General features: G+C 40.6%; 5 protein-coding genes across 6 annotated transcripts; 2 read left to right on the forward strand and 3 right to left on the reverse strand.

The window, feature by feature from the left end:
- Window positions 1-309: 309 nt before the first annotated feature.
- Window positions 310-738, reverse strand: LOC104442796 (chaperone protein dnaJ 11, chloroplastic). Its single transcript, XM_010056184.2, has one exon. The coding sequence runs from the start codon at window positions 736-738 to the stop codon at window positions 310-312; it is 429 nt and encodes a 142-aa protein (XP_010054486.2).
- Window positions 737-6,389, forward strand: LOC104441183 (pentatricopeptide repeat-containing protein At3g24000, mitochondrial). The gene is made up of 2 exons (XM_039310799.1): window positions 737-762; window positions 2,289-6,389. The coding sequence occupies exons 1-2, from the start codon at window positions 737-739 to the stop codon at window positions 4,255-4,257; spliced, it is 1,995 nt and encodes a 664-aa protein (XP_039166733.1). The 3' UTR covers window positions 4,258-6,389.
- A 2,875-nt stretch (window positions 6,390-9,264) lies between these two features.
- On the reverse strand, window positions 9,265-14,316 carry LOC120292551 (E3 ubiquitin-protein ligase UPL5-like). Its single transcript, XM_039310800.1, has 3 exons — window positions 13,979-14,316; window positions 11,615-12,203; window positions 9,265-9,885 (listed from the first exon to the last, which is right to left on the reverse strand). Exons 1-3 carry the CDS (start codon window positions 14,314-14,316, stop codon window positions 9,622-9,624), a joined length of 1,191 nt encoding a protein of 396 aa, XP_039166734.1. The 3' UTR covers window positions 9,265-9,621.
- On the reverse strand, window positions 12,100-15,673 carry LOC120286283 (E3 ubiquitin-protein ligase UPL5-like). The gene is made up of 2 exons (XM_039311597.1): window positions 14,011-15,673; window positions 12,100-12,203 (listed from the first exon to the last, which is right to left on the reverse strand). Exon 1 carries the CDS (start codon window positions 15,418-15,420, stop codon window positions 14,398-14,400), a length of 1,023 nt encoding a protein of 340 aa, XP_039167531.1. The 5' UTR covers window positions 15,421-15,673; the 3' UTR covers window positions 12,100-12,203; window positions 14,011-14,397.
- A 4,486-nt stretch (window positions 15,674-20,159) lies between these two features.
- On the forward strand, window positions 20,160-24,708 carry LOC104441185 (probable galacturonosyltransferase 4). 2 transcript variants are annotated; one of them, XM_010054201.3, is made up of 9 exons: window positions 20,160-20,778; window positions 20,935-20,969; window positions 21,078-21,119; window positions 21,246-21,306; window positions 21,499-21,758; window positions 22,279-22,547; window positions 22,718-23,075; window positions 23,254-23,829; window positions 24,061-24,708. In XM_010054201.3, exons 1-9 carry the CDS (start codon window positions 20,676-20,678, stop codon window positions 24,334-24,336), a joined length of 1,980 nt encoding a protein of 659 aa, XP_010052503.2. In that variant the 5' UTR covers window positions 20,160-20,675; the 3' UTR covers window positions 24,337-24,708. The 2 variants fall into 2 exon arrangements, with proteins under 2 accessions (XP_010052503.2, XP_010052506.2); XM_010054204.3 differs by having other exon boundaries at window positions 21,514-21,758.
- Window positions 24,709-25,252: the final 544 nt, after the last annotated feature.

Consider the following 25,252-nt stretch of genomic DNA (forward strand, 5'->3'; position numbering starts at 1 on the left):
TTTGGTCTTGTGCAATCGACATCGAAATCATTTTGGACGATATGACTGTTATATTCAACTGCTGCTGAGGATTAAGTATCTAATGACAAGTTGTTAGCGGATATCTGGTGAATGTTCTTTCCGTTTGCATCGAACTAGTTGGCACCATGCCAGGCTATGGTTTTTAATGTTCTTAGTTTTAGGGGACATCAGTGGTACTCAGGAGTTTCTGCTAAGTTATGAAAATCAGATTGGACGACCACTTGCAAAACAATGATGAGCCAAAACTTCTATCGCAAAAACATGCTTTCGAAGTCAGTCCTGTCATAGCTACCAGCATTGATCTGTTTCCCATCTTCTGGTTGGCTGCGGCGCCATGCTTGAGTATCTAGAACTACAATGTGCACGTACAGACAGATCGTAGCGAGCTCTGGCTGCTGGATCAGACAATATGGCGTAGGCATTATTGATTTCGACGAAGTCGCCCTCGTCTCCGTTGGCTGAAGCCGAATCCGGGTGGTAGAGCTTCGCCAAGCTACGATAAGCGGCCTTGATCTCCGCCTGGGAGGCGGAAGCCTTGACTCGAAGCACCTGGTACAGCGTGGCTGACGAGTCCTTGACGGTCAAGACCGGCTCGACAGTCGCCGTGGCAGCCGCCGAGACAACATTGGACTTCCAGGGACGTGATTTCCCGAAATTTGCTGGAGGGCAAGAGCCGGAAGGAAGATGCGGGAGCTGAAGAGACCCGAGCTTCGACATGCTGCAGAAGGGAGGCAATACAAGGTAAATAAATTCAAAGAAGAGAAGGGCAAAGAGCTTCTCAGCCGTCGGGACTGATTGTGTGGTTTGAGGGTCCTGGGGATGGATGTTAAATAAGCTGCAGGAAAAGCGTGGGGGGAGAGAGAAGGATGCAGTGGGCGCCAACAAGTTTTCTTGAAATGGTATGTTTTTAGCAGGTTTTTCTTTACTTGGTTCGTTCTGCACATGGTTCAATGAAAGTGTCTTTTGCTTCAGTTGGAGATCATCCGTCAGCCAGCCGTTCACGTCACACTCTCATCGTGGTGGGGTTGAAAGTGAGAGTTTTCTATTACCGGGAAAACGACCCTTTTGGACTTATAAAGGAGGATCGACACGTGATGATGCCCCACGATCACAGACGGACAGTAGTGTCGTCACGGTACAAAACGGAAACTGGCGGAAGCTTTTCCGGAAGAGCTGGTTTTCTGTGTACTGCGCCTAAACTGCGGTCGGGATTTCACTTCTCATCGCATCTTCTGGTACACAGCCTCACGGACAAACCAAATACATTTAGATAAATCGACTGGAGTTCAGTATAACTTGTCGTGGTACGTCCTTTCGAATGCCAGAAGCAAAGCCGACATCTTTGGAGCGCGATAGCTGGACGTAGATGTAAATGTCGCATTTAGGGGAAAGCATTCTAGGGTATCATGGGATGTTTGTGGCAAGAATTTGAAGGAAGCACATAGTAGAGTATGGATATTTTTACCTAAGAGTTCAATTGGATCCATATTTATTTAAAAGCTTAATTTAATGAATTATACGTCAATTATGATATGTTAACTACTCTACATCACTTTAATTTTTAAATGTGGGATGTATTTAGCACAACTCATTCACACGTGCGGCCTAATAAAATTAACATGAATTTGTAGGATCATAGAACCTAATAAGATAGAGTTTATGTGACTATGTCACGTGGCTAATCTCTATAAATCACCTCATACTGGGCATGGGCATGAGCTTAAAAGTAGTTTTTCATAAATTTCTTCGAGAAGAAGAATCAATTTTTTTTTCTTTTTGTTTATATATTGCCGACATAAATTGAGTTTTACTTATTTACTTAACTCAAATCTCACTTCCGATTAACCCTTTTCTTTGTTAAGTACGAAGATGCCCGAAAGCTTGAAGTTGCAACTTTAGTTGTCTTACGTTATTCCCTAACCAGTTCAAGGACTAATTCCTCTAAATATTCAATCAGAAAAAAATTGCATGGCCTTGAGCAATTAGTTCGATGATGGCATAAAGAATTTATGTAATTAGATTTCCTTTTTCTTTGGGTTCAAAATAATTAGATTTCTTCAATTTGCACCATTTTTAGGAAATTGAAAGTCTACAGAATTAGGTTGACTCGTAGAATGTCAACATTTATGGTGATATTAATTCTTGTAGCCCGCCGTAATCAGACAGAAACCGTGCGAAGACATAGAGCAAACTGCAATGGCGGGCTGATACGGTCGGCATCGAATTCCATATTCCCTCGGCGCGTTCCTTGCCATCTCGCTATGAAGATCCGAACTTGGTGCCGCAAGATCGTTTCTTTCGACAAGTACGCCACTGCCAGATCAGTCGTCTCGAGACCCATCACCTCCTCTGCCGCTCACGCAGCCTTCGGACCCAGATGCGCCGGAAGCCGAGAGCTCGGACGATCCCTGCATTATACAGACCAAGGACCTCCTGCGCAGGAGCTCGAATGGTTCCGGGACTGGGCTTCACGTCCTCGACTTATTGGATCGTGGGCTGCTGCAGCCTGATCGAGCTCTGTACAACAGCATGCTGAGGAGATGTACCCAGTTGAGGAAGATAAATGAGGGGCGGTTGGTCTGTGCCCACGTTCTCAAGTCGATGTTCAAGCACGATAGGCTTATTCATAACACGATCCTCAACATGTATGCCAAGTGCGGTCTCATGGACGAAGCTCGGAAGTTGTTCGACGAAATGCCCGTGACAGATATGGTCACTTGGACTACTATGATCACTGGGTATTCCCAGAACAACCAGTCTGATGGGGCGGTCGCCTTGTTTCCACAGATGCTTCGGATGGGTTTGCAGCCGAATGAGTTTACGTTGTCGAGCCTTCTCAAGGCTCTTGGGTTCTGGCCTAGTGATAAGTGCGGTAGGCAGCTTCATGCCTATTGTTTGAAATATGGATATTGTTCGAATCTTTATGTAGGTAGTGCTTTGGTTGACATGTACACAAGGCATGACCGAATTGACGAAGCGCAGTCGATTTTCTGTCTGCTGGTGAACAAGAATGAGGTCTCGTGGAATGCTTTGATTGCTGGATATTCTAGGAAAGGCGAGGGTGAGCATGCTCTTTGCATGCTCCAGGAGATGCTAAGGGCTGGTTTCGAAGCCACTCATTTCACGTACTCCAGTGTGTTTGGTGCCTTGTCGGCCACAGGATCTCTGGAGCAGGGCAAATGGGTTCACGCACATATGATCAAATCAGGGGGTCAGCTTATTGAGTTTGTGGGAAATGCTCTCCTCGACATGTACGCGAAATCCGGTAGCATTGAGGATGCTGAAAAAGTTTTTTATAGGTTGTTGAGACGAGATTTAGTTTCCTGGAATTCACTGCTTACTGGATATGCTAAACATGGGCATGGGAGGGAATGCGTGCGCAAATTTGAAGAAATGCTGAGGAGAGGAATTCAACCGAATGACATAACCTTCCTCTGTGTTCTGAATGCTTGTAGTCATGCTGGACTTTTGGATGAAGGGCAGTACTATTTTCGTTTGATGAAGAAGTATAATGTTGAGGCACGCGTTGTGCATCATGTGACGATAGTAGATCTTCTGGGTCGAGCAGGTCTTTTGGATCGAGCGAAAAAGTTCATAGAGGAGATGCCTATTGAACCTACTGCGGAAATCTGGGGAGCATTGCTTGGTGCTTGTAGGATGCATAAAGACATGAAGTTGGGTGCATATGCAGCGGAGCGGGTTTTTGAGCTCAATCCCAATGATTCAGGGCCCCTTGTGTTGTTGTCTAACATATATGCTTCAGCAGGTAGGTGGGGTGACGTGGTTAAAGTGAGAAGGATGATGCAGAAGAATGGGGTGAAAAAGGAGCCCGCGTGTAGTTGGGTGGATATCGAGAACAAGGTCCATATGTTTGTGGCTAATGATGATTCTCATCCACATGGAAAAGAAATCCGAAAGATGTGGGAAGAAGTCAGTGCAAAGATCAAGGAGATAGGTTATGTTCCGGACACTAGCCATGTGCTTTTCTTTGCGGACAAACAAGAGAGGGAATCGAGATTGCAACACCATAGTGAGAAGCTTGCTTTGGCATTTGCACTCCTAAAAACACCCCCTGGATCTACCATCCGAATCAAGAAGAACATCAGAGTTTGTGGTGATTGTCATTCAGCATTTAAGTTTGCATCTAAGGTGTTGGATAGAGAAATCATCCTGAGAGATACCAATAGATTCCATCATTTCCATGATGGCTCCTGTTCCTGTGGGGACTATTGGTAATCAATAATGCAAGTTGCCATATGAAGCTGACTGTGGTGATTAGTGATTCTATTGCTTACTTATCTGCTGCTTTCATCGGCCATAAATTCGGATCAATGGCATTGTCTGCTTGGCGTGCACCAAAGCAGGTTTTGGGCCCTGCAATAGTAGTAATGAAGCATCCGGTGGAGTTGGTGGAATAAGAGTCCCTTTAGGCAGCTCCCAAAAAAGTAGATCTGCATGGCCAGTGAATGATCTTAATCAATGCACAGGGTAATGCAGGAGTTTTGAAGGACTTAGGCTATGGCAAACCTTGAAAAGCCAGAGAGTAGAGTTTTTGTCATTGTGGTAATCGGCCCACCATCTGTTTCTTGAGCTTTGTCATGTGGCAGCGAAGGAAGGGATTATCAGCCTGGTATGTAAGTTGTCATTTTGGATCAAGGGATAACGGGCAACCATTAGGATGGCGTCCCGATTGATGGTTGGCATGCTCATTGGAGACACAAAATTTATAGCTCGTGCACACTCATACCGGAGATAGATTTCATAATTCTGGATGGACATGAATCTTGTGTGAGAGCTTATCCCTTGGTCAATTTTTGTTCACACGGACTAGGCAATCAAGTGATGAAGCTTGATATCAAGCATAAGACAATTCTTATGCTAGAAAAGCATGGTCTTTTCTAGCAAAAGGCATGAATCAATGAAAAGGAAAGTTGAAAGCGGATGACAAGGAAGCATGAGCAACCTTCTGAGTTTGGCGAGACGTATGCCCATGTAGTTGCCATAAGAATGAAACTCTTCTTTTTCCCATGTCGCATGGACAGCATTCGCGCATATCACAGAATAGGCATTCGAATGTCGAATTTGACAGGTTAGATGCCCCACAAGCTGCATGTCGTTTCAAGGGTCAAGGTTGAACGGTACTAATTCTTCCTAGATCAAATCTGGGTACCCTTTAGGAAATGCGTCTTCTGCATCATTTGAGATGGTGATGTAATCCCGTTCAGTTTCAATTTTGACCCACTTCATTGTTCAGCAGTGTCAAATCCTAGAATCAATGATCTGCAATTTCGTATTCTCTCCTCCCTCCTCCCCGATCTCTTCATTTAAGCAAAGCTTCCCTGTGTTTCACCATGGTTTCATGTACTTAGGCTCAGTGCCGAGGGTCGAATGTCCGGCAAAAGGAGGGTGGAATGAAAGAGAGAAAATTCACATTATCTAGTTCTTGATTCACATATTTCTGTCTTTTACTGGAGTCATTTTCAATGGTCATGGGATATTGTCCGTATAGTTGCCCAATTTCAGACATTTTCATAACAAATAAAACGCATGACGTAGCAGTATGATTCATGCTTTGCTGTTGCATGAAAAATGCCAGATACAGGGTTTGTTGGTAAATCAGCCTTTTTCTCCTTCCTTCCTCGTACTCAGCGAGGAAAAAAAGACAAATGGACGAACCGGTTTCGCACCCAAAAAAGCTCCTCTCTGCCTCATCATCCCACCATGAATTAACAATGAATTAACAGGGAGATCAAGGACAAAAGGTAGAGCTTTAAACAAGGGCTTCTCGAGTAATAGTGACATAGGATTTGCCTAGATAAGTCGATCCTCAACCTCTTTCTAACCCAGAAAAATGAGTTCCAAAGGCTGTGAAAACATGTGTTGCATTACATAGCATGCTGGAAGAAAGGGTTGTTGAATCTCGCATTGCAATGTACAGATGTACATTCGTCCTAGAGAAATGAAGGGTTACTGTTGACGATGAAAAATATATAGGAAACTATAAAAATGAAGTTTCAGGTGAGGTTGTATGTGTGTGGGTGTGGGAGGGAGAGAAGGGAGAGGGAGAAGAAGGAGGTGACTCTTGGCAACTGCGTGGCAAGAAAAGAGCAGAAGGTGTGCCTTGGTGGACTGCGAGGCAACCATGAAAACGAGAAACGCTCTTGCATGGTGGTGGTGGTGTCTTCACCCTCACTAATTTTAGTCCCCCCCTCACAAAAGAACGCCCACAACAAAAAGAAAAAAGATTTAATCCGCTTCAGGCGTTTCAAATCCTCCCCGCAAAAAAAGCAACCGCCTTCACCTTCTCCTTCATCCCTGCTGCACCAATATTACCCAAAAAAAAAACAAAAAACAAAGAGAGAGAGAAAGAGAGAGAGAGATTATATAAAGGTGCTGTGTTAGCTGTATATGTATGTCTCTCTGTTGAGAAAACAATTCAAGTTGGAGCGGTGATGAAGGAAGGACAACAGCATTGACAGGTTTGGCACAAAAAGCCTGAATGTTCATCTGGATTCTGGGTCTCGTTTGTTTATCTGTCCTTTTTCTGCCCACTTGACCTTGTCATTCAACTGGTTTAAAGCCGTATAAATTTTTTTCTTTTGCCATTCATGGCTGTGCAGAATCATGTTTTGGCTTGCAATGACTTGCTTTCTACCTTAATAAATTTCGCTGCCTGCTCATTTTATGCAGATCAATATCAGATCAGTGTCCTTTTGATATGCATCATCTTGCATGGATTTTGATTATGAGCTGGTAATTATTTTCCTTGACAGAAAGCTGAGTGAAAATGATGGATCCTGAGAGCAGGAAGAGAGGAAGGGAAGGAGAGGTGGAGGACAGCCAGATTGAAACCTCAGACAACTCCTCAAAGAGACAATTAGTTGCCGTTAGTTATGAGCACAGCAACAATCATGAGGATCACAGAGACAAAAACTGGAGGACAAGAGTAATTGCAATGATGAAGCAATGGGTGAGTGGGACTATTGCATGTCCTCCTTGGGAGTGTTTGATTTCCCATGGCTGAGGGAAGGCGATGGTATGATCTTCGGGTCAGAGGAGGACGGTGAGAGCAAAGTCGAGGATGTGTTCCCATTCTCACCGTCGTTCACGGCTGACCATGGCATGGAGTTCTGCGAGCCGTTGTCATGCCAGAACTCGGCATTATTGCTAGATTCACTGGAAGACGATCATGGCATGCTGTCGCCGGGCCAACAACTGTTGACGGCACAAGGCAGTGATGATCTGGAGGGGCTGGATTGCATTTGGAGCTCCGTCCTCGATCAGCCTCTTGAAGGAGGGCTCTGAACAACTCAACATTGCAATCCTAGACATATATCATCAAACAGTTTCACCTTTCATATAGTTTTTTTCTTATTTCTTTGTCTGTTTTTGTTTATATCAATGTGATTTAAAGCATTTGCGTAGTCAACAACTGAACATATCAATAGTTGTTCAAGAAAAAACATGACAAGTCCTAGGTATGCCAAGAGAGTTAGATATATTTATATCAGTTTTGAGATGAGCCTAGCTGATAGTCTTTCAATCTTACAGCGGCCAGCACATCAATGCTGTAAATCCCACCAAAGAAGGAGGCAAGTGATGGATTGATATAAGTTTTAAAAGATTCTGAAAACTCTCCCAAACGCAACCAACCGCAACCGACCGTAAGAGCTTGAAGCAGCCTGGTTTTTTGCTGGTTCGAATAAAGACCAATTCAAGATTTTGGGCCTCTTCTTCAATTTCTTTTTCTTGTTGGGCCCAATTAGAGCTGGCAAAATGGGTCATAAACCCATATTAATAAACCCATATTATGACCCATTTTTAGTTAAATGAGTCAAGTAAAAGTTAAATATGGATAAAAATTGAGTTAAGTAAAATTTAAATATGGATCTAAAATGGGTCTGAAAAGGTAAAATACAAAAAAAAATTGGTCTAAATGGGTTATTAGGAAACCCCCCATCACCTTTTTTAACTTTATAAAAATGTTTTTTTTTTATAAAAAACCGAAATTATAATTACTTTTCATATTTCAAAAAAAAATTCTTTTCTTTTTATTTTTCTTCCCTCCTTAGCCAACGACCGGTGATAGGCTAGGTGAGGCTTGAGCCTCACCAAATCTGGCAAGACTCGAGCTCGCCGGTGTCAGGCGGGGCCTTGGCCTCGCCAAATCGGCGAGATTGAGCCTCGCCCAACGCTGGCCAATGCTAGCGAGCTCAAGTCTCGCCAGATCCGGCGAGAGGCGAGACTCGAGCTCGCCGGCGTCGGGCGGAGCCTCGACCTCGCCGGTGTTAGGCAGGACCTCGGCCTCGCCGAATCGGCGAGATTGAGCCCTACCCAACGCCAATGAGCTCGATCTCGCCCGTGGCTAGTTGCCGGTCGTCGTCGTGGCCAATGGCCGGTCGAAGAAGAAGAAAAAGAAAAGAAAAAAAAATAATTATAAAAAAATAAAAATTATATTTTATAAAATAAAAATAATTTAAAAATTAAAAATTCGATTTTTAAAAAATATTTTAAAAAGAATTATAAAAATTACATTAAATTTGTATTGCACAACAATTGTTAAAAAATTTGTATTGCATAAAAATGTGTTTAATAATACTTGTTTTTATAAAAAAAATCATAAAAATGAGTTTTTTTAGGTTTATTTAAAAAAATTTCATGTTACGTTTTTAGTTATTCAATGGTATATTCACTTCAAATAAGAGAAGCATGTGCATTGTGCATAGTCTAATTTTTATAAATATTTCAATTTATAGGTTTTTTTTTTTTTACTTTTATTTTATTTACTATTTTTAATTTAATTTGAAATTATAATCCAATTAGTATATAGTAGAAGTGGGTTTTCCTAGAATATTAATAGGTTTTAGCAATACGAGTCGGGTCGGGTATGGATCACTAGATTTACATTACAATAATATAGATCAAAATAGGTTAAATGGGTCAAATATGAATCGACCCATTTTCGACCTGATGCATACCCGTTCCGACCCACCCATTTGCCACCCATACTATGCATCCAAGTGGTGCATGACTGCATACATTCAACGATGGCCTATACCTATTTGATCGATGATGAAAAATTTCTGAAAGAGGGCTGTAACTTCACCAGTCCCCCCCATCGAAGTATTGAATTCATTTCCACTAACACATCCAGACAAACCATAATAGAGCGTGTTTGCACAAGTGCGCAGGTGCACGGGTGGGTTGGGGAAGAGAGAAGGGGGGGCGAGAGGTATAGAGACAGAGAGAGAGACAGAGAGATGTATTGCAGTCAATCTTTCTGTATATCTACATGCCAAAGCAAAGTGACCATCTCTACCAGAAAAATGAAGTCCCGCAAAGGGGATGAGCTTCCCTTTCATCCTGCACCCTTACTTTCCCTGCATCTATAAATATGTGTGAACAGTCAAAAGAGGGGAACTACAAAGACCTCAACGACAGAAGACAGACGAGACAAAATATCTACAACACCCCCTTTAATCGTCCAATGATAGATCAGATGGTTAAGATGCCCTATACGCTGTACAAGTTGAGAGATCTGAATCTTCCATGTGCAATTAAGGACTTTTTCCTCCCCAAAATGATGATGAAATTGAATTGTCACTGAGTACCGAAGCTGCAGCCTACAAGTTCTTGAGCGATGATGGAAAGGCATTGTTGCATGATGGTCATGCTGGGATAAGGTGGAAAGCACAGACGATAAAAGCATGTATGGGATGATGGTAGGCGGCTCACATGCTCCGTAGACTTGTATATGTAAAGGCGAGATGCCAAACCCCGAAATCCCTCCACGGGCAGATACTTCACCGACGTCCAGAAGAAAAGGATATTCTTTTTCTGCTGAGGTGACATTTCACTGACAATCTGCATTGGATTTACCAAGAGTATGAAATGAAGAGAAAAGTAATGCAGAATTTCCATTACAACATATAAAATTAGTGAAGATAATTTTATGCCAATTAGGGAATTAACTAGGTCTCTCCAGCCATATCTAGAGGATCGTTCACCAACAGTAATGAGGTATCTTCAGGACCTACATTTTGATCCTGTGATGCAAAATTGCATCTCATCACTACTCTTCTACAATGGTTCAGCACTAAATTACCATGACTAAAGTGTTATCGGAGGAAACTTTCCACAAGTCCAACCCAAAGAAAACTGCAATCTAAAAACCATACGAGTACAAACACACTATGCATCCAACAATCCCAGTCTGTCCATAATGTATTGCCATGGCAACTAGCCTCCACTATGCATCTTGCGTGGTTGAGTCACAGAGCCTAGACATCAGGAATTTTCTTCTTTTGTACTTTATATTAAAAATCCGATGCCTTTTAAAGCAAGGGCAATCTTTCCTCCCTGCAGAGTCCAGACTAAGAAATGCAGAGAACCATTTTTATGCTTGAGATAGTCAAGAGAGCATCTGTACAGATTATCTTTCAGGAGCACACACCTGCAAACCTAGCCATGTAAATAGAGCCCATGCTAACATAAGAATGCTTCTAATTTATTTAATAAGTTTTGGTTGATAAAGACAGGTACGATGAGATTGCACCTTGCACTTGCGCAAGGAATTGGATGACTTACTATTCATAAGCAAGCATACTAAGGACATGAGCAAGTGATAACCTTCTCACCTAGCAGGACAACATGTACTTCTGGTATGGAGACCTTGATCACACGGGTTAAAATGTTCCTCCAAGATTATGTTGGACAGAAGAAGAGAGGTTTGCATCCATGTGGAATGTCTAAGCAAATTTTAGTAGATTGCTTCTGTGATACATTCTAAGTTCAAGGGTTTTTAAACAAGAAGTCTAATTCAGCAAATTTTCCCAGAGCATGCTCAGACTAACCAACTATTTGGTTCCAGCTGCAAATTTAATGACAATAAGAATAAATTAAAAGAAGCTAATAATTGACCACTTTCATAACTCAAGGCCACGTTCTCTCCAATGGGAAGAAATGATGCACCCACAGATTAGACAAGCTAATTATGTCTAATAAACATACCTACTCAAGTCCCCAAGAAGATGAAGCATTCTGACTGTGCATGGCTGATTGCCTGCTTTGGCTAGCTATTTTTAGATAAGTAACCTTATGAAAATTAGAGGTATGCTAGGATTTTAGTAAATTTGCTATATCTACTTTAACTCAAATTCAAGGTTTCTTGTTTCTACTTAGAGTTGGATTTCATCAGAATTCATGAATATGATTTAATGCAGTTTACTGAATTCAACCCATTCTTTTTGCTTCTGAATTCTATCATAGAATAATATTATTACTCATGATGCTTAAATGAACCCAACAGTGCTGCCTATAAGCTTTAGGCATAATGTCCAAAGGAATTCACTCATGGCAATATCCTTCCTAATTAGGATCCAAGTCCAGCTTCATCTTTGAGATCCAAAATTTTACATAATATGGAAAACAGAATATGAGGCGCCACAGGCCTACAGCGATGAAAAGACTATGAGAAAAAAGATAATAAAAAGACAAACCAGATAACATTCAAAAAAACTACCATATGCAGAGAGAGATTATTGACTCAAAAGTAGCAAATTAAATAATAAAATCCATAAACACAGGCACATACCTTCCAAAACCAGACTATCTGAGGATAATTAGATTTGTAACCATTGTACTCTGTATGTGCCTTCCAATCTTCAACAGAAATATCATTCTCACTCCTGTGTAGCATTTGATCAATATCTTCAAGCTCTAAACTTTGAAAAAAGAACTTCTGCAACCTCAAGTCACTAAGAATATCACCAAAACCTTGTGCAAAATGCGATACCTGTTGAGAGATTGAGGTAACAAACCGATCTTTTATGAGAAGATCAACATAATCATTCCTATTCTTGCTATTCACCACCATGCCCTTCCCACCATCACAGAGTTCCACAACTCTCCTCAATCCCAACTCCTCAACTTCTCTGACGAATGTTAGTCCTAAAGCATCAGAATCAATAAATTCAGTATCCATTTCCAGAATCTGCTTGCAGCTATTATACATGTAAGGATCCGCATCTCTTATGTCTTCCAGAGAAATAGAATATCCACCCAATTGCAAGAAAAATACCCGATCCAAAACAATCCCTACTTGTACTTTATGCATCAGAGCTAAGCCTATCATTCGACCAGAGAAGTTGAAATACTTGAGGTGCAGGGTTCCACCGTAGAGGCTGCATACCAGCAAAACAACAGAACTCAGGTAATCATCATGACCAATGTCAAATAGAGGACTTACAATTGGAGACAGAGGACAAGATGAAATAAATCATCTTCAATGTTCAAATTGCAAAACACTCATGTGTTGAATGTCAATACTGATAAGGCATTTAGAACAAAGGTAACAGAACTGCAATAACAGAAGGGCAAGGTGACCACACAAGTAGATCTCAAAAAGTTTTTTTTTTTTTTTTAAATATCAACAGCCCAGCAATCCCCCAAGAAACTTTTTATGTACCCACAGCTCCATGTAGGCATGAATTTAAAACAAAAAAATTCCCCAAAGAGATGAAGAATAACAAACTACAAGAACCAAGGGTAAAAGAGAGATTTACATAAGAAAAATGAGATGAAAATACACTTTCACTCCTAAAAAGTCATATGCATTGCACATGTTAACTGAAATCATAATGGAGGATTAACGGCTGTCACAAAATGAAATTTAGGAGAGTAATATATTGCAGTTGAAAGTTAAGGGGCAAACATGTACAACCTAAAGTTGAAGGGGTTTTGCATTTTCCTCTTACTTGTATGAGATTTAAATACTCTACATCTAGCATGCAATTTCATTAAGACTTCAAGGTCATTGAACCGAATGAATTCCAAGAAACAACCCCGAATTCCTAATAGGCAAAAATAATAGCAAAACTCAACTCTAGCCCCTGGACCAATCTTGCGTTTGTAAGGTCAACTTTCCAGCTGACACAACCCCCCAATTACTTCGATCAATCTTTATCTTTGTACAGCAATAAAACCAACTATTAAGCCTTAACTGACAACATGCAGCCATATGATCCATACTATGATGTTTTCACTCCACTGTGTATCTAGTTCTCCGAGACTATCTTTGTCACAAAGAATAATTGTGTGGTCTGCAAAGAGAAGGGGTTCAACATGCCAAATAACCAGGTTGCCTAAAAACCCATACTTCCAAAACCAAATCGAAAATTTTTAGTTAAACCATGGCCTTGTTCAGACCAAATTCATTTGATCCAGTCCAACAGATTGGTCTCAGGTCAAAAAGTGTTAAATAAACGAAGATCAAAACTTGACTGATTGACCCATTTGGTTTGACTTTTTTTAAACTATCTTTACCATTTGTCCTTTAGCAAAGTAGTCTCTAAAATTTTACTCTATCTACTTGGCAGGATTGACCCCCACTTCCCATTCCTCAAAAGCCCCAATATCGTGATCAACCATCACCTTTGGATTAAAGGTTTAGCCTTTCTCTTCTTCCTACAAGAAAAGACTTTCAAACCCATCTATCATCATCTTTGAAATATTAGCCACCATAGCTCATTTATAGTTCTCTTCGCACGAGAGCATGCTGGCAGTTGCAGAAGAAGCAAGAAAAACAAGAGACAGAAATATCAAACGAGCAATAGTAGGAAGGCAAAGAAAATGGATTAAACCTATGTATTGAACCTAACTGACTGGGTATTTGGGCAGTTCATCTATACTCCGTGCTGTTTGTTCAACTTTTCTATCCAAAACTCTTGGTTCTGATTCTGTTTTGGTGGAAACCAAACAGGAATGTTATAGCTACCAACCCACTCATATTCACTCTACATACTAGAGCTACAAGTGCTAATTATATGTCAAACTCCATTCAATATACTGAAATGATAAGCACTCCATCATTCAAATTGTCCAAAATTGTTCCTCAGAACCCAAATAAAGTTTAGAAATGGCATTCAGTTCTTTCAAAATAGTAAGATATCGAGACTACTCTGGACATGCAATATCAATTTCCCCACTTACGTTTGCAGATAAGTGCTGCTCCATTCTTAAAAGACACTTATCCATCTTCTTTAGCATGTCCTCAAACAGAACATCACGATGTTCATTTTCCATAGGCAAAGAGACTGGATGCTCGCAACCCGTGTATCCAGACATTACAGTTCGCAAAGGGCACAAGAACATTGTTAAATCACAGATATCGCTCCAAGTCTCCGCAATCACTATAGATTCAAAATCCATAATATCTTTGCGTTCAAGAAGCCATTTGTGATCATCACTTCGCTTCGCATAACGGACAACAAGCATACAAAATGCATGCTTCCTCATGCGCAAAATTGTCGAAAATTGTTCCTCAGAACCCAAATAAAGTTTAGAAATGGCATTCAGTTCTTTCAAAATAGTAAGATATCAAGACCACTCTGGACATGCAATATCAATTTCCCCACTTACGATTGCAGATAAGTGCTGCTCCATTCTTAAAAGACACTTATCCATCTTCTTTAGCATGTTCTCAAAGATTTGATAAAGCGATTCAACCTCCTCCTTACACAACAGAACATCGTGATGTTCAATTTCCATAGGCAAAGAGATTGGATGCTCGAAACCAATGTATCCAGACATTACAGTTCGCAAAGGGCACAAGAACATCGTGAAATCACAGATAGCGCTCCAAGTCTCCACATTCGCTATAGTATGAAGGGACAATTCCAAATCTTTGGACAACTTATCTGCCAACTCTTTAACAAAAGGGAATATCTCTTTTATAAATATCGCTCTCTTTACACTTTTGGTATGTTCCGATACCCATTGAACCTCAGTAAACTTCATCATTGACTGAAAACTACTCCGGCAAGACAAGTACAACGGGTCATGAGGACCTATAATCCTGAGCCGCCTACAAAACTCCAGCACTATTGGTGCACAGTGCGATCGCAAAGACTCTGGCAACTCAGTTATACATGATTTTAGGAAATGCCTAATTGACTCCTCGGCAAGGTCCTTGTTACCCCCAATTGTCGACATGTAGAGCATAACAAGCGCCGCAGGCGCAGAGGATGACATGAATATCTGAAGATGCTCAGTAGCTGGATGACCATCTTTCTTAGGAGTCATCGACAAGTACTCCCATATCTTAGTTTTAATAGTTTTAAGAGCATTGGGCACGGTTTCACCTTTACAAAGGCCGTGAACAAGCGAAATCGTGTCGCCGATGATTCGCCGAGCCTGCTGGTGCCCCTTGCTCCGGATTCGGCCGACCAAATGCAGCTCGGCATCATTTTGGATAGCACACTGGAGCCGCGAGGCGAGGCGGCGGCCGCCGTTCGCGGGGGAGGAGCTCACGCGCCGCCGTGGACGTCGGTCGCCGCGGCGGGGGACGGGCTCATGGAGGCGGGGCGCGGGCGGCGGAGATCGCCGGGGGCCGACGGGCATCAGCTTAGGCAAGAAACCCCAAGAAACGCACCGGAAGGCCCAGCGAGCGCGGCCGGGAGCAGAGAGAAAGACGGCGATCGGTGACAGAAACTTCGGGAAAATTGTATTTCCGTCTCATTGTATTTCCTTGTACATGTATACATCTACATACTACATATTACAAAAAGAGGGCAGGATATACACTATTACAATTTCCTACTTTTACCTCTGAATATCTTCTACTGAATCAAATAAAATCAGAATCTACAATAAAGTCCCAACCTTCCCTGACACTTCCCTCAAAGCCGGCCGCTTATTGAAGACGCCCAACTTGCTTAGCAGATAAGGCCCCGCATGTTTTCGTTCTTGGAATCTGTTCCTGGAACAGATTTTTTATCTTTTTTTTCCGAAAACATAAAAAAAAGAACAGAGCCACCGTCCGGTGGCCACAATGGTTAAAGCTTTGGTACCCCATCCACAGGGAGAAGGGTTCGAAACTCCGCGTCCGCGCTGCTTCAATGCAAAATGCGTGATTCACTTTGTGGACGTGGTGGTGGGCGCCTGGGCCCACCCTGCAGGTTTCCTATCCGCAAAGGCGACGCACGCGAGAGCTCACGGCTCACAAAAACCAAAAAAAGAACAAAAAATGCGTTTAGTTTTTGTTCAAAATCTATTTTTTTATTCCCGGAACAAAAAAAAGAACGGAAATGAGAAACAAAAAAAAGTTGTTTCTTACTCCATAAACACTTTTGGAAAAACAAAAACGTTTTCTTTCTTTTCTTCTTCTTTTTTTTTTGACCAGGTCCGCCGCCTCGGCCATGGCTTGCTGTGACGGCCTCGCTGGAGCCACAAGTGTCATGGCCTCCCCCATCTTCATGTATTCTGCCGTCGCAAGCCTTTGATTTTCATTTTTTTTTATAAATATTTCAATTTATAGGTTTTTTTAACTTTTTTTATTTTATTTACTATTTTTAATTTAATTTGAAGTTTTAATCCAATTAACATATAATACCTAGAATATTAATAGATTTTAGCAATACTGGTCGGGTTGAATATGGGTCGGATACAGGTCAAGTCGGGTATGGGTCGGATACGGGTCGGGTCAGATATTGGTCACTAGATTTACACTACAAGAATATTGGTCAAATATGGGTCAACTTAACCCATACCCAACCCGACTCACCCATTTGCCACCCCTAGGCCTGATTTCAGCCTCGAAGCTAAGAAGGCCAACCTTACCTCCTATAACAATCTTGATTTTCAATTATATCCATGTTTTGATTCTTATTTTAGATGATGTTTGAAGACTGTAATTGAGATTTGTAGAATTTTGAGCACCATCGTGTTTGTCACTAGTAATTACACGAGCATATGAATGGGATTTCGAGGTTTCAATTTTTGAATCTGATATATTAATTAATTTTGAGAAATGAATTTTCCCATCTAGAAAATGGACCCAAGCCAAGCCGAATCGAATCGAACAATTTTTTTATGATCCGAGCCAAAATTCCTCATCGAGGTTCAAAGCTTCGGATCTACTAAGTTTGGGCTGGGCCTAAACTTTCAAATGAAAAGAACTGCCTGTCTCTTGGTTCATGTTTAGATCCCAATCAGGGCAAATTCTCAGCAAAAGACTCCAAAACAACTAAACAGATTCCCTCTGTCCCAAATAAGTCAATTACAACTAAAATAATCATGACACTTCCCAGAAAGGAAGCCCAGTTTAGCATGCCATGGACCCCACCATATATGATAAAAAGTGCTATTTGCTGATATTATACTGTCGGTTTATAAAATTAGTTCTTTTAGTAATGTGACAAATTCTTATTGAGTGTCGGATATGGCTTTGGGGGATTCAATTAGCGATTACGATAGATGAATTAATAAAGAAAAAAAGAAAAAATAACAACAAGGTGGATATAATTTGGTGCGTGGGAAAATAAAAATCATTTCAGACTTCATTTATTTCTTGAAAATTTGATGAATTGAAAAATATTTTCTTAAAAATGATTCATTGTATCTTTTAATTCATTAATTAATTAAATATATTTTTATCATCAACGACAATTTATAACTAAACATATTTGTATGTAAATTTTTTCGTTAATTCATTTTTTGCGAGCGATATGAACAATTATTTTTAAAGAAAATATTATTCAAATTACTCCTTTCCCGCTAAACAAACGGATGCCAAGTCAGAAAACATTAGTAAATATGGAGGAAATTCAATGTTTCATAAACCGATGGAGATGATGTCAGGCAAGGTGGAGTGCCACTCCATTGCTGACTGCTCACCATGGAACTTCAAGACACAAGAGAGGGAATGATCCAGTCAATTCCAGCCCAAAAGGGAATGTAGCAACTATCAAGATCCATGAAGGGAAAATTACAAATTAAAATTGGGAAATCCACTGTTTGAAAGGCCATTTCAGAAAAATCAAAAACAAAACAAGACAAAACTTGTTTTTTATTCTATTTATAAAAATAAAAAAAATTCATATAATAAAAAAAAAGGAAAACCGAAGATGTGATTTAATGTTGGGGGGGACCCTCCAAACAAAGCAATTGCACGAGCAGACAGCCTCAACCACACAGAGAGAGCCGTTGCGTTGTGCCGACACTTCCGGTCCCTACCAGCAGCGGCTCCTTCTTTTATCATCATTCCCTATTTCTTGCCACCAACAATTATTATATTCTCCATTTTCCAATTCAGAAATGATTTCATCTCGTTCGATTTTTTGCTAAAAGAGGGAGTCTTATAACGACTGATCGTTCTCTTCTAATTGCGGGGGCCTGCTTCCAGATTGCCTAGGGGTTGGTTGAATAAATGCATAATGAATTAGTCAAATCTCAATTGCTGTTTAATCAGCCAAATATAATATTATGATAGGTTTTTGTTTCTTTTTGGTATAGAGTGCTAAATTCAGCTTTGCCTATGTCCTCAGCCATAACTAATTTGGCTGTCGGAGTATGTGTGGGGGATACATCATTTAATGACTTAATTCAGGTGCCCTAGGCTTTTGGGTTCATCTAGTGTTTTCGCCGAATTCAAATAATGGAGCCTTAATAAAGCCCACAATCAAGTGTGTCAAACAAATTAAACCGATTGAATAGTGTCGAGAATGAAATTACAATACTCGATTTTTCTGGAGATGCATTGAGCGCAGCACTACTTTTAAAAAAAAATAAAATTTGGAGTTAAATATTTGGTCGAGAAATCTTCTAGCCAAATTGCATAAAAAATAATACGAAATTACAAAACGTGTAAAGAGAGCAAATATTTTCGAATGAGCACAAATTACGATGTCTCGATACACCCGAGCTAATCTTGGAAGATACTCATTATTCAATAATTGAATTACTCATTTTATTTTATTTTTCAATCGAGAAAGTAAAACTTAAATTCTTTATTCTTTATTTCATCGACTGTTGACAAAATAGGCGCTTACGTCGATCGCTATCTTTTCGTCTAGATTAGGGCAAGCAATTTATTTAAGTTGGCAGCTGGAAAGCAATTTCACTTGAGTAGAAAACCTTGTGAATGAACCCTTTTCAAAGCGTGGAAAGAGAAGTTCTGCTGCTGCTATTCTAGAAGAAAAGACCCAAACAAAATAGACCGCTTCCAAAAATAAGATAAGCTCTAGACACACCACTTTACTTGGCATCAGCAACAAGAGAGAAAAAATAAATAAATAATGCTGGCGGTAATTATTAGGATTAATTTCATCAAAAATCCCAAACGAATGGCTTATGACACGTTTTCTCATAAATAATGTTTGTTCCATGAGAAATTCAGACCGACACCCTTATTACACAATTTACCCCAATTTTTGTCTCGCAAAAAAAAAAAAATCCAGTTTGATATTTCTTCATGCCTTTACTTCAAACTAATTTATTTCTCACGAAAATTCTCAACTGATGTGAATTCTTGCATTATTGATAGACTATAAAATAGCAAAGTCTTTGGAGAAATTGATATTCAATTCAAGCATGAAAAAAAATATAAAAATAAAATACATTACACCTTCTATTCATTTTAGGTACGCTTGGTAACATTTATGTTTTCAAGAAAAATTTCTATTCAAAAATATTTTTAAAATTTTTATTCTTCGACGAGTTTCTAAACAGATAAATGGGTTTGGTTTGACTCTTTAATTTTCTTCGATGTAAATTTTTTTAGTTTTTAATATTTTTGAGAATTTTCAATTTTTTTAATTTCTCCTTTAGTTGGTCACTAGGTTGGTCACTAGGCCTTAGTGATGGTCGACAAGGTTAGCCTCACCGTTGCTAGGTAAAGCTAACCTCGCTAGATCCGAGCCAGGTCTCAACATTGCCTAGTAGTTGCTGGGGCTTGGCCCATTAGCCTCGGGCAAGGCCACGAGGTTAGCCTCACCATTGTTAGGCGAAGCGGACCTCATCGGATCTAGGCCAGTCAAGCCTCATCTGATCATTACTGAGGCTCGGTGGCCAAAAATTAGAAAAGGAAGAAGAAAGAATGAAAAAAAGAAAATGACCCTGTTTCAAGAATTATTTTTTCTAAATAAAATTTTTCACTTTTCTTATTCTAAATATATTTCTCAACCACTTTACCATTTTAGAAAAAAAATAAAATAGTTATCAAACGGATCTCAAATAAATTTCACTAGAACTTGGGCGATAAATTCTCCCTTTCTTAGACAAAAAGAGATCACAAAAATTATTAACTCTCTCCCTTTCTTTTGGTCCTCTTTCCTTAAAACATAAGGAGTGAGTTCATTCACAGCGTTTGGCTTTCTCTCGCTCGTGAACTTATCTCGTCCGTCCTTGCTCCGCGTCTTTCTTTGATCACGCCCTTGGCTTCCTTTCCCTTTTCATCGAACCACACGAAAGGCCAGTGAAAATGGTGGAATCTGTTGAATAAAAAACCTCCAATCAACAGTCCATCTCCATCCCCTCTCTCTCTCTAGCTTTCTCTCTCTTCCTAGACATTATCAACGTCCTCTCTCTCTAGCTTTACTCTCTCTCTCTCTCTCTCTCTCTCTCAGTTACAGGAAAACCAGAGGACTCCCTTCTCCCTCGCGCACGAATTCTCAATCCAAACGGCGGCCGGTGCCTTCCTTCCGCGGCGCTCCTTCAATGTGACTTGAGATTCGAGCCTTCGGGAGCCGGGTTTCGAGGAGCCGCCATCTGGGTCTTCGCTTTAGGCCTCAAGGAAGGAGCTTTTTGGGTCTTTCTTGCTTGCCTTTCTTGTTTGCGATTGGGGTTTGGAGATTCTTGGGCTTGCGAGAGGGAGGGGAATGATGCTGGTGCGGAATGTGGTGGTGCTGATGCTGCTGGTGACGGTCGTCGCGCCGATCATCCTCTACACTGATAGAATCGGCACTTTCAAATCTGCTTCTTGTGAGTTTTCTTTCTTCTCGCTTTTTTATGATTTTTCGCTACGAGGTATTTTCAAGAAATGAATCTTACCCAGAAATGTCAGATTTTGATTTGTTCCCATCTCTCTTCTCAGTCTCACGTGTGTTGGGTTTTTGCCCTTTTGTCTATTTCTTGCAGCGAGGAATGAATTCATAGAGGAAGTCACGTCCTTTGTAAGTTTTTTTTTTTTTTTTTCCACTTGCAATTGTAGATTTATTTCACAAGCACCCCAGACGATTAATTACTGATTTTCGGCGATTTTGCTTGGTGTTGGTGCGCAGACTTTTAGTGGTGACGCGGGTCGTTTGAATGTGCTTCCACAGGTATATTAGTCCTGGTGTTCTAATTGCTTCTTCTCTTGCTTCTCTCTCTCTCTCTCTCTCTTTCTGTGGTTGTTTGTGCTGTTACTTTCTGAGATCTAGCTCTCACCCCTTCTGTTTTGGAAGCAGGAATCGTCAGCAACTCTTAAAGAACCGATTGGATTAGTGTACATGGATAATACCACTAAAGGTACTCTTTTTCGGATTGATTAATCTGTTTGTTTCGGATTCGGATTTGTTTCGCTGTTTCTGCTCCACGTCATATTGCGTGATATAAGTTGTGTGAATCTTGTCCCAGAAAAAATCGGTCAATCAGTGGAAATTTTTCTTGAATTTTTGCTTTTAGTTATTCAATTTTTATTTTGTTGATATTATTAATTAGATTCGCAAAAACTAGAAGGAGTAGAGCATAAATCTGCAAGGGTATTGTCAGCGACGACGGATGACAGTCAAGCTCAAAAGGAGAACCCCATCAGACAGGTGACTGATGGGAACAATCAAGGAGTGCAGAGTGGAATTTCGGAAAAATCTACTGTGGCGGCTGAAAATGAAGTCGGGAGAAAAGGGAAAATTCCCAAGGACGAAGATGGGAAGGCTAAAGTTTCCAAGCGATCATCGTCAAAAAATGTTGCACAGAATGTGGTAAATTCATCTCTACCCTATCTAGTTTTCATGTGCCGAGTTCACTCATCAAAACTCTTAGTTATTGAGAATATGATGCAGTAAGGGCTTGTTTCGTGCTTTTCTCCATGGTCCTAAACTAATACAACTTGCAGGCAGGCCTTGTGTTGAAATTGTTGTTTTCAGTTAAGGAGTTCTTTTAGTTGCTTTAACTTTTGGGTTAGTGATTTCTTACAAGGGTCTGAGTTTTTTTCATAATGCATATAGGGTTGGGCATTGGTAATGACTGTAGAATTTGACAATCAAACTTAATTGCTTATGAGAACTTTCTCTTGTCCTTACTTTCTTACTTTTCGAGGTAGAGAACAAGTCGATTGATGGATTTTATTCATCAGTTTTGTTGTTTAGGCCATCAACTACTATGCATGGTTTTTTGGGTTGATTTCTTGAATGTTTCAAATGAAATTGAAAATCCATTGAGAAATGAACAAACTCAGTAGGTCTCAGAGAGTGTAATTAAGATTTCACAATTCTTGTGCAGGAGGTGAAAGCCGAAGATCAGTCTTCTAAGACTCCCGTCATCGCTGGAAAACAAGAGACTGCAAAATCTGGAGAGGGACAGAATGAGCAAATGGCAATGCCCGATGCTCGTGTCCGGCAGCTTAAAGATCAGTTGATCAGGGCCAAAGTTTACTTATCTCTACCAGCCACTAAGAACAATCCTCACTTCACTAGAGAGCTTCGGCAGCGGATCAAAGAAGTTCAACGAGTGCTTGGGGCAGCAGCTAAGGATTCCGATCTGCCGAGGAAGTAAGTTGATTGATCTATACTGCTAAGTTCATGTGTTGCATACTTTCATATGTATGCTGATTTATATTGATATCTTGATTGGCACATACAGATGTATGATTTTAAATGTGATTTAGTTTCTCATCTTGTTTAGCTATGAGAACTGACAGAGAGTGCGATGAAATGTGCAGCTCCTATGAGCGGTTGAAAGCTATGGAGCAATCATTGGCCAAAGGCAAGCAAATTCAAGATGACTGCTCTGCTATTGTACGGAAACTTAGGGCTATGCTCCATTCAACGGAAGAGCAGCTGCGAGTGCACAAGAAGCAGACGCTGTTCTTGACACAGTTGACTGCAAAAACCCTTCCTAAGGGTCTTCATTGTCTTCCCTTACGCCTTACTAGTGAGTACTACACCTTGAATTCTACCCAACAGCATTTCCCGAACCAAGAGAAATTGGAGGACCCCCGGCTGTTCCATTATGCACTGTTCTCTGATAACGTGTTGGCAGCAGCTGTTGTTGTGAACTCAACCATCACCCATGCGAAGGTATCTTTGTTTGCCTGTAAAGATTAACTTTATTGAAATTGGCTTCCAAGAAGAAAGTATGTGGTAGAAAACTTAGTGACTAGGGAAAATGGTGATGTTGTGATGCTTCTGCTTTTCTTTTCCTTATCTTTTCTTTTTGGCTTGACTTCTTGTTTATTTCTTTTGGGATCATGGACAGGAACCCTCGAAACATGTCTTCCACATCGTTACAGACCGGCTCAACTATGCAGCAATGAGGATGTGGTTCTTAGTAAATCCTCCGGGGAAAGCAACTATTCAAGTCCAGAATATAGAAGAATTTACATGGTTAAACTCAAGTTACAGTCCAGTGCTCAAGCAGTTAGGTTCTCAATCCATGATTGATTATTACTTCAGGACTCATCGTGCGAATTCCGATTCAAATCTGAAGTACAGGAACCCTAAGTACTTATCTATCTTGAACCATCTTCGGTTTTACCTACCGGAGATCTTCCCCAAGCTGGATAAGGTGCTGTTTTTAGATGATGATATAGTTGTACAAAAGGACCTCACTGGTCTGTGGTCCCTCGATTTGAAGGGAAAGGTCAATGGTGCGGTGGAGACTTGTGGGGAAAGCTTCCATCGCTTTGATCGCTATCTCAATTTCTCTAATCCTCTCATCTCAAAGAATTTTGATCCCCGTGCTTGTGGCTGGGCATATGGCATGAACGTGTTTGACTTGAAGGAATGGAAGAAGCAAAACATCACGGAAGTGTATCACAATTGGCAGAAACTTGTAAGTATTCACTGGGACATTCTTATATTCAGTTAGTCACATCTTTCATTGTTTGGTAGTACAAGTGATGCTACATGTTTTAGAGCATGAATAGAATGCCAAACTTACATATATACCCTACTATGGTGGAGGGATTTGGAACTGAAATATTAGGTGTTCAATGCTTTTTGAACTCAACTAGGCCTGAATTGCTTCTCCCTTAAATCACTGAAAAGAATTTCTTATTTGCAGAACCACGATAGACAGTTGTGGAAGTTGGGGACCCTGCCACCCGGCCTTATTACATTTTGGAATCGTACTCATCCACTTGATCGGCTGTGGCATGTTCTGGGACTAGGTTATAATCCTAATGTCAACCAGAGGGACATAGAGCGGGCTGCTGTCATTCACTACAATGGCAACTTGAAACCGTGGCTTGAGATAGGCATGCCCAAGTACCGGAACTATTGGGTGAAGTATGTCGATTATGATCATGTCTATCTGCGGGAGTGCAACATCAATCCATAAACCAACTCTGGATTCGCCAGTCAGTGACGTTCCCTGAGCATCAAGCTACCTATTCTTACAGGTCCGCATCACTCTACGTGTAGGCCCTTGTTTTTTGTCAGGAAATTAACTCTCTCTAATTCTTTCTGTACACATTTCAGATTTCCCCTTTCTTTTTCTTTTTTCTCGGTTCATTTTTTGGCATAGTAGTTTCGGTTCGAGGACGAGTTATGCAATGCTCTGTTCCTTGTAGCAAAAATTGTTGGTGGGTATTTTGTAAATGAATGAAGCTAGTGTTTTTTTTTTCTCTTTTTGGGCTATGTATCATTAGAATCAATGTTAATCTTCTCAAAAACATGATTCTCTCTCCTTGACATTCGACCCATTTGCTCATGCCGATGAGCTTATTGCCAGAACATGTAGCTTTTTCTATTTGAGTTACGGATGAGGAGTTGTTCTAGTGCCCTTCTTGGGTTTTCTCCTAATGAATGTTCTAAATGGTGAGCTCACCACGAGACAATCTCCCTTCGTTCAAAAGGACAAAGAAAGAGGATTCTGAATCTTTACATTGTCCAACCATAGTAAAACCAGCGTGCATCATTTGTCCTTTTGTGCGCACTGCCAATAGATGTGAGATACAAGTTCTGATTTTTTAGTAGGTTTCGTTTGGGAATTTGTTGTCTTTCGTGTATATATTGTGTGTGTGTGTGTGTGTGTGTGTGTGTGTGTGTACAATGTTAGGTAAGGATGATAATGAATGGTGTGAGCTTTGCCGTGAAGGTGGGAAAGGAAATATAGCTGTCAAATGGTGGGGTATAACAGGTGATGGTACTCAAAAGACCCAGATCTGGAGTGAGGCCCAGGGCGCAACCCCCCACATGTGGTTGGTCAGAGTATGAACTGGAATTGTTAATTGCTTGAAGGCTTGTCACATGCA

Source organism: Eucalyptus grandis, chromosome 4 (assembly GCF_016545825.1).
Source record: "Eucalyptus grandis isolate ANBG69807.140 chromosome 4, ASM1654582v1, whole genome shotgun sequence".
Taxonomy (NCBI): domain Eukaryota; kingdom Viridiplantae; phylum Streptophyta; class Magnoliopsida; order Myrtales; family Myrtaceae; genus Eucalyptus; species Eucalyptus grandis.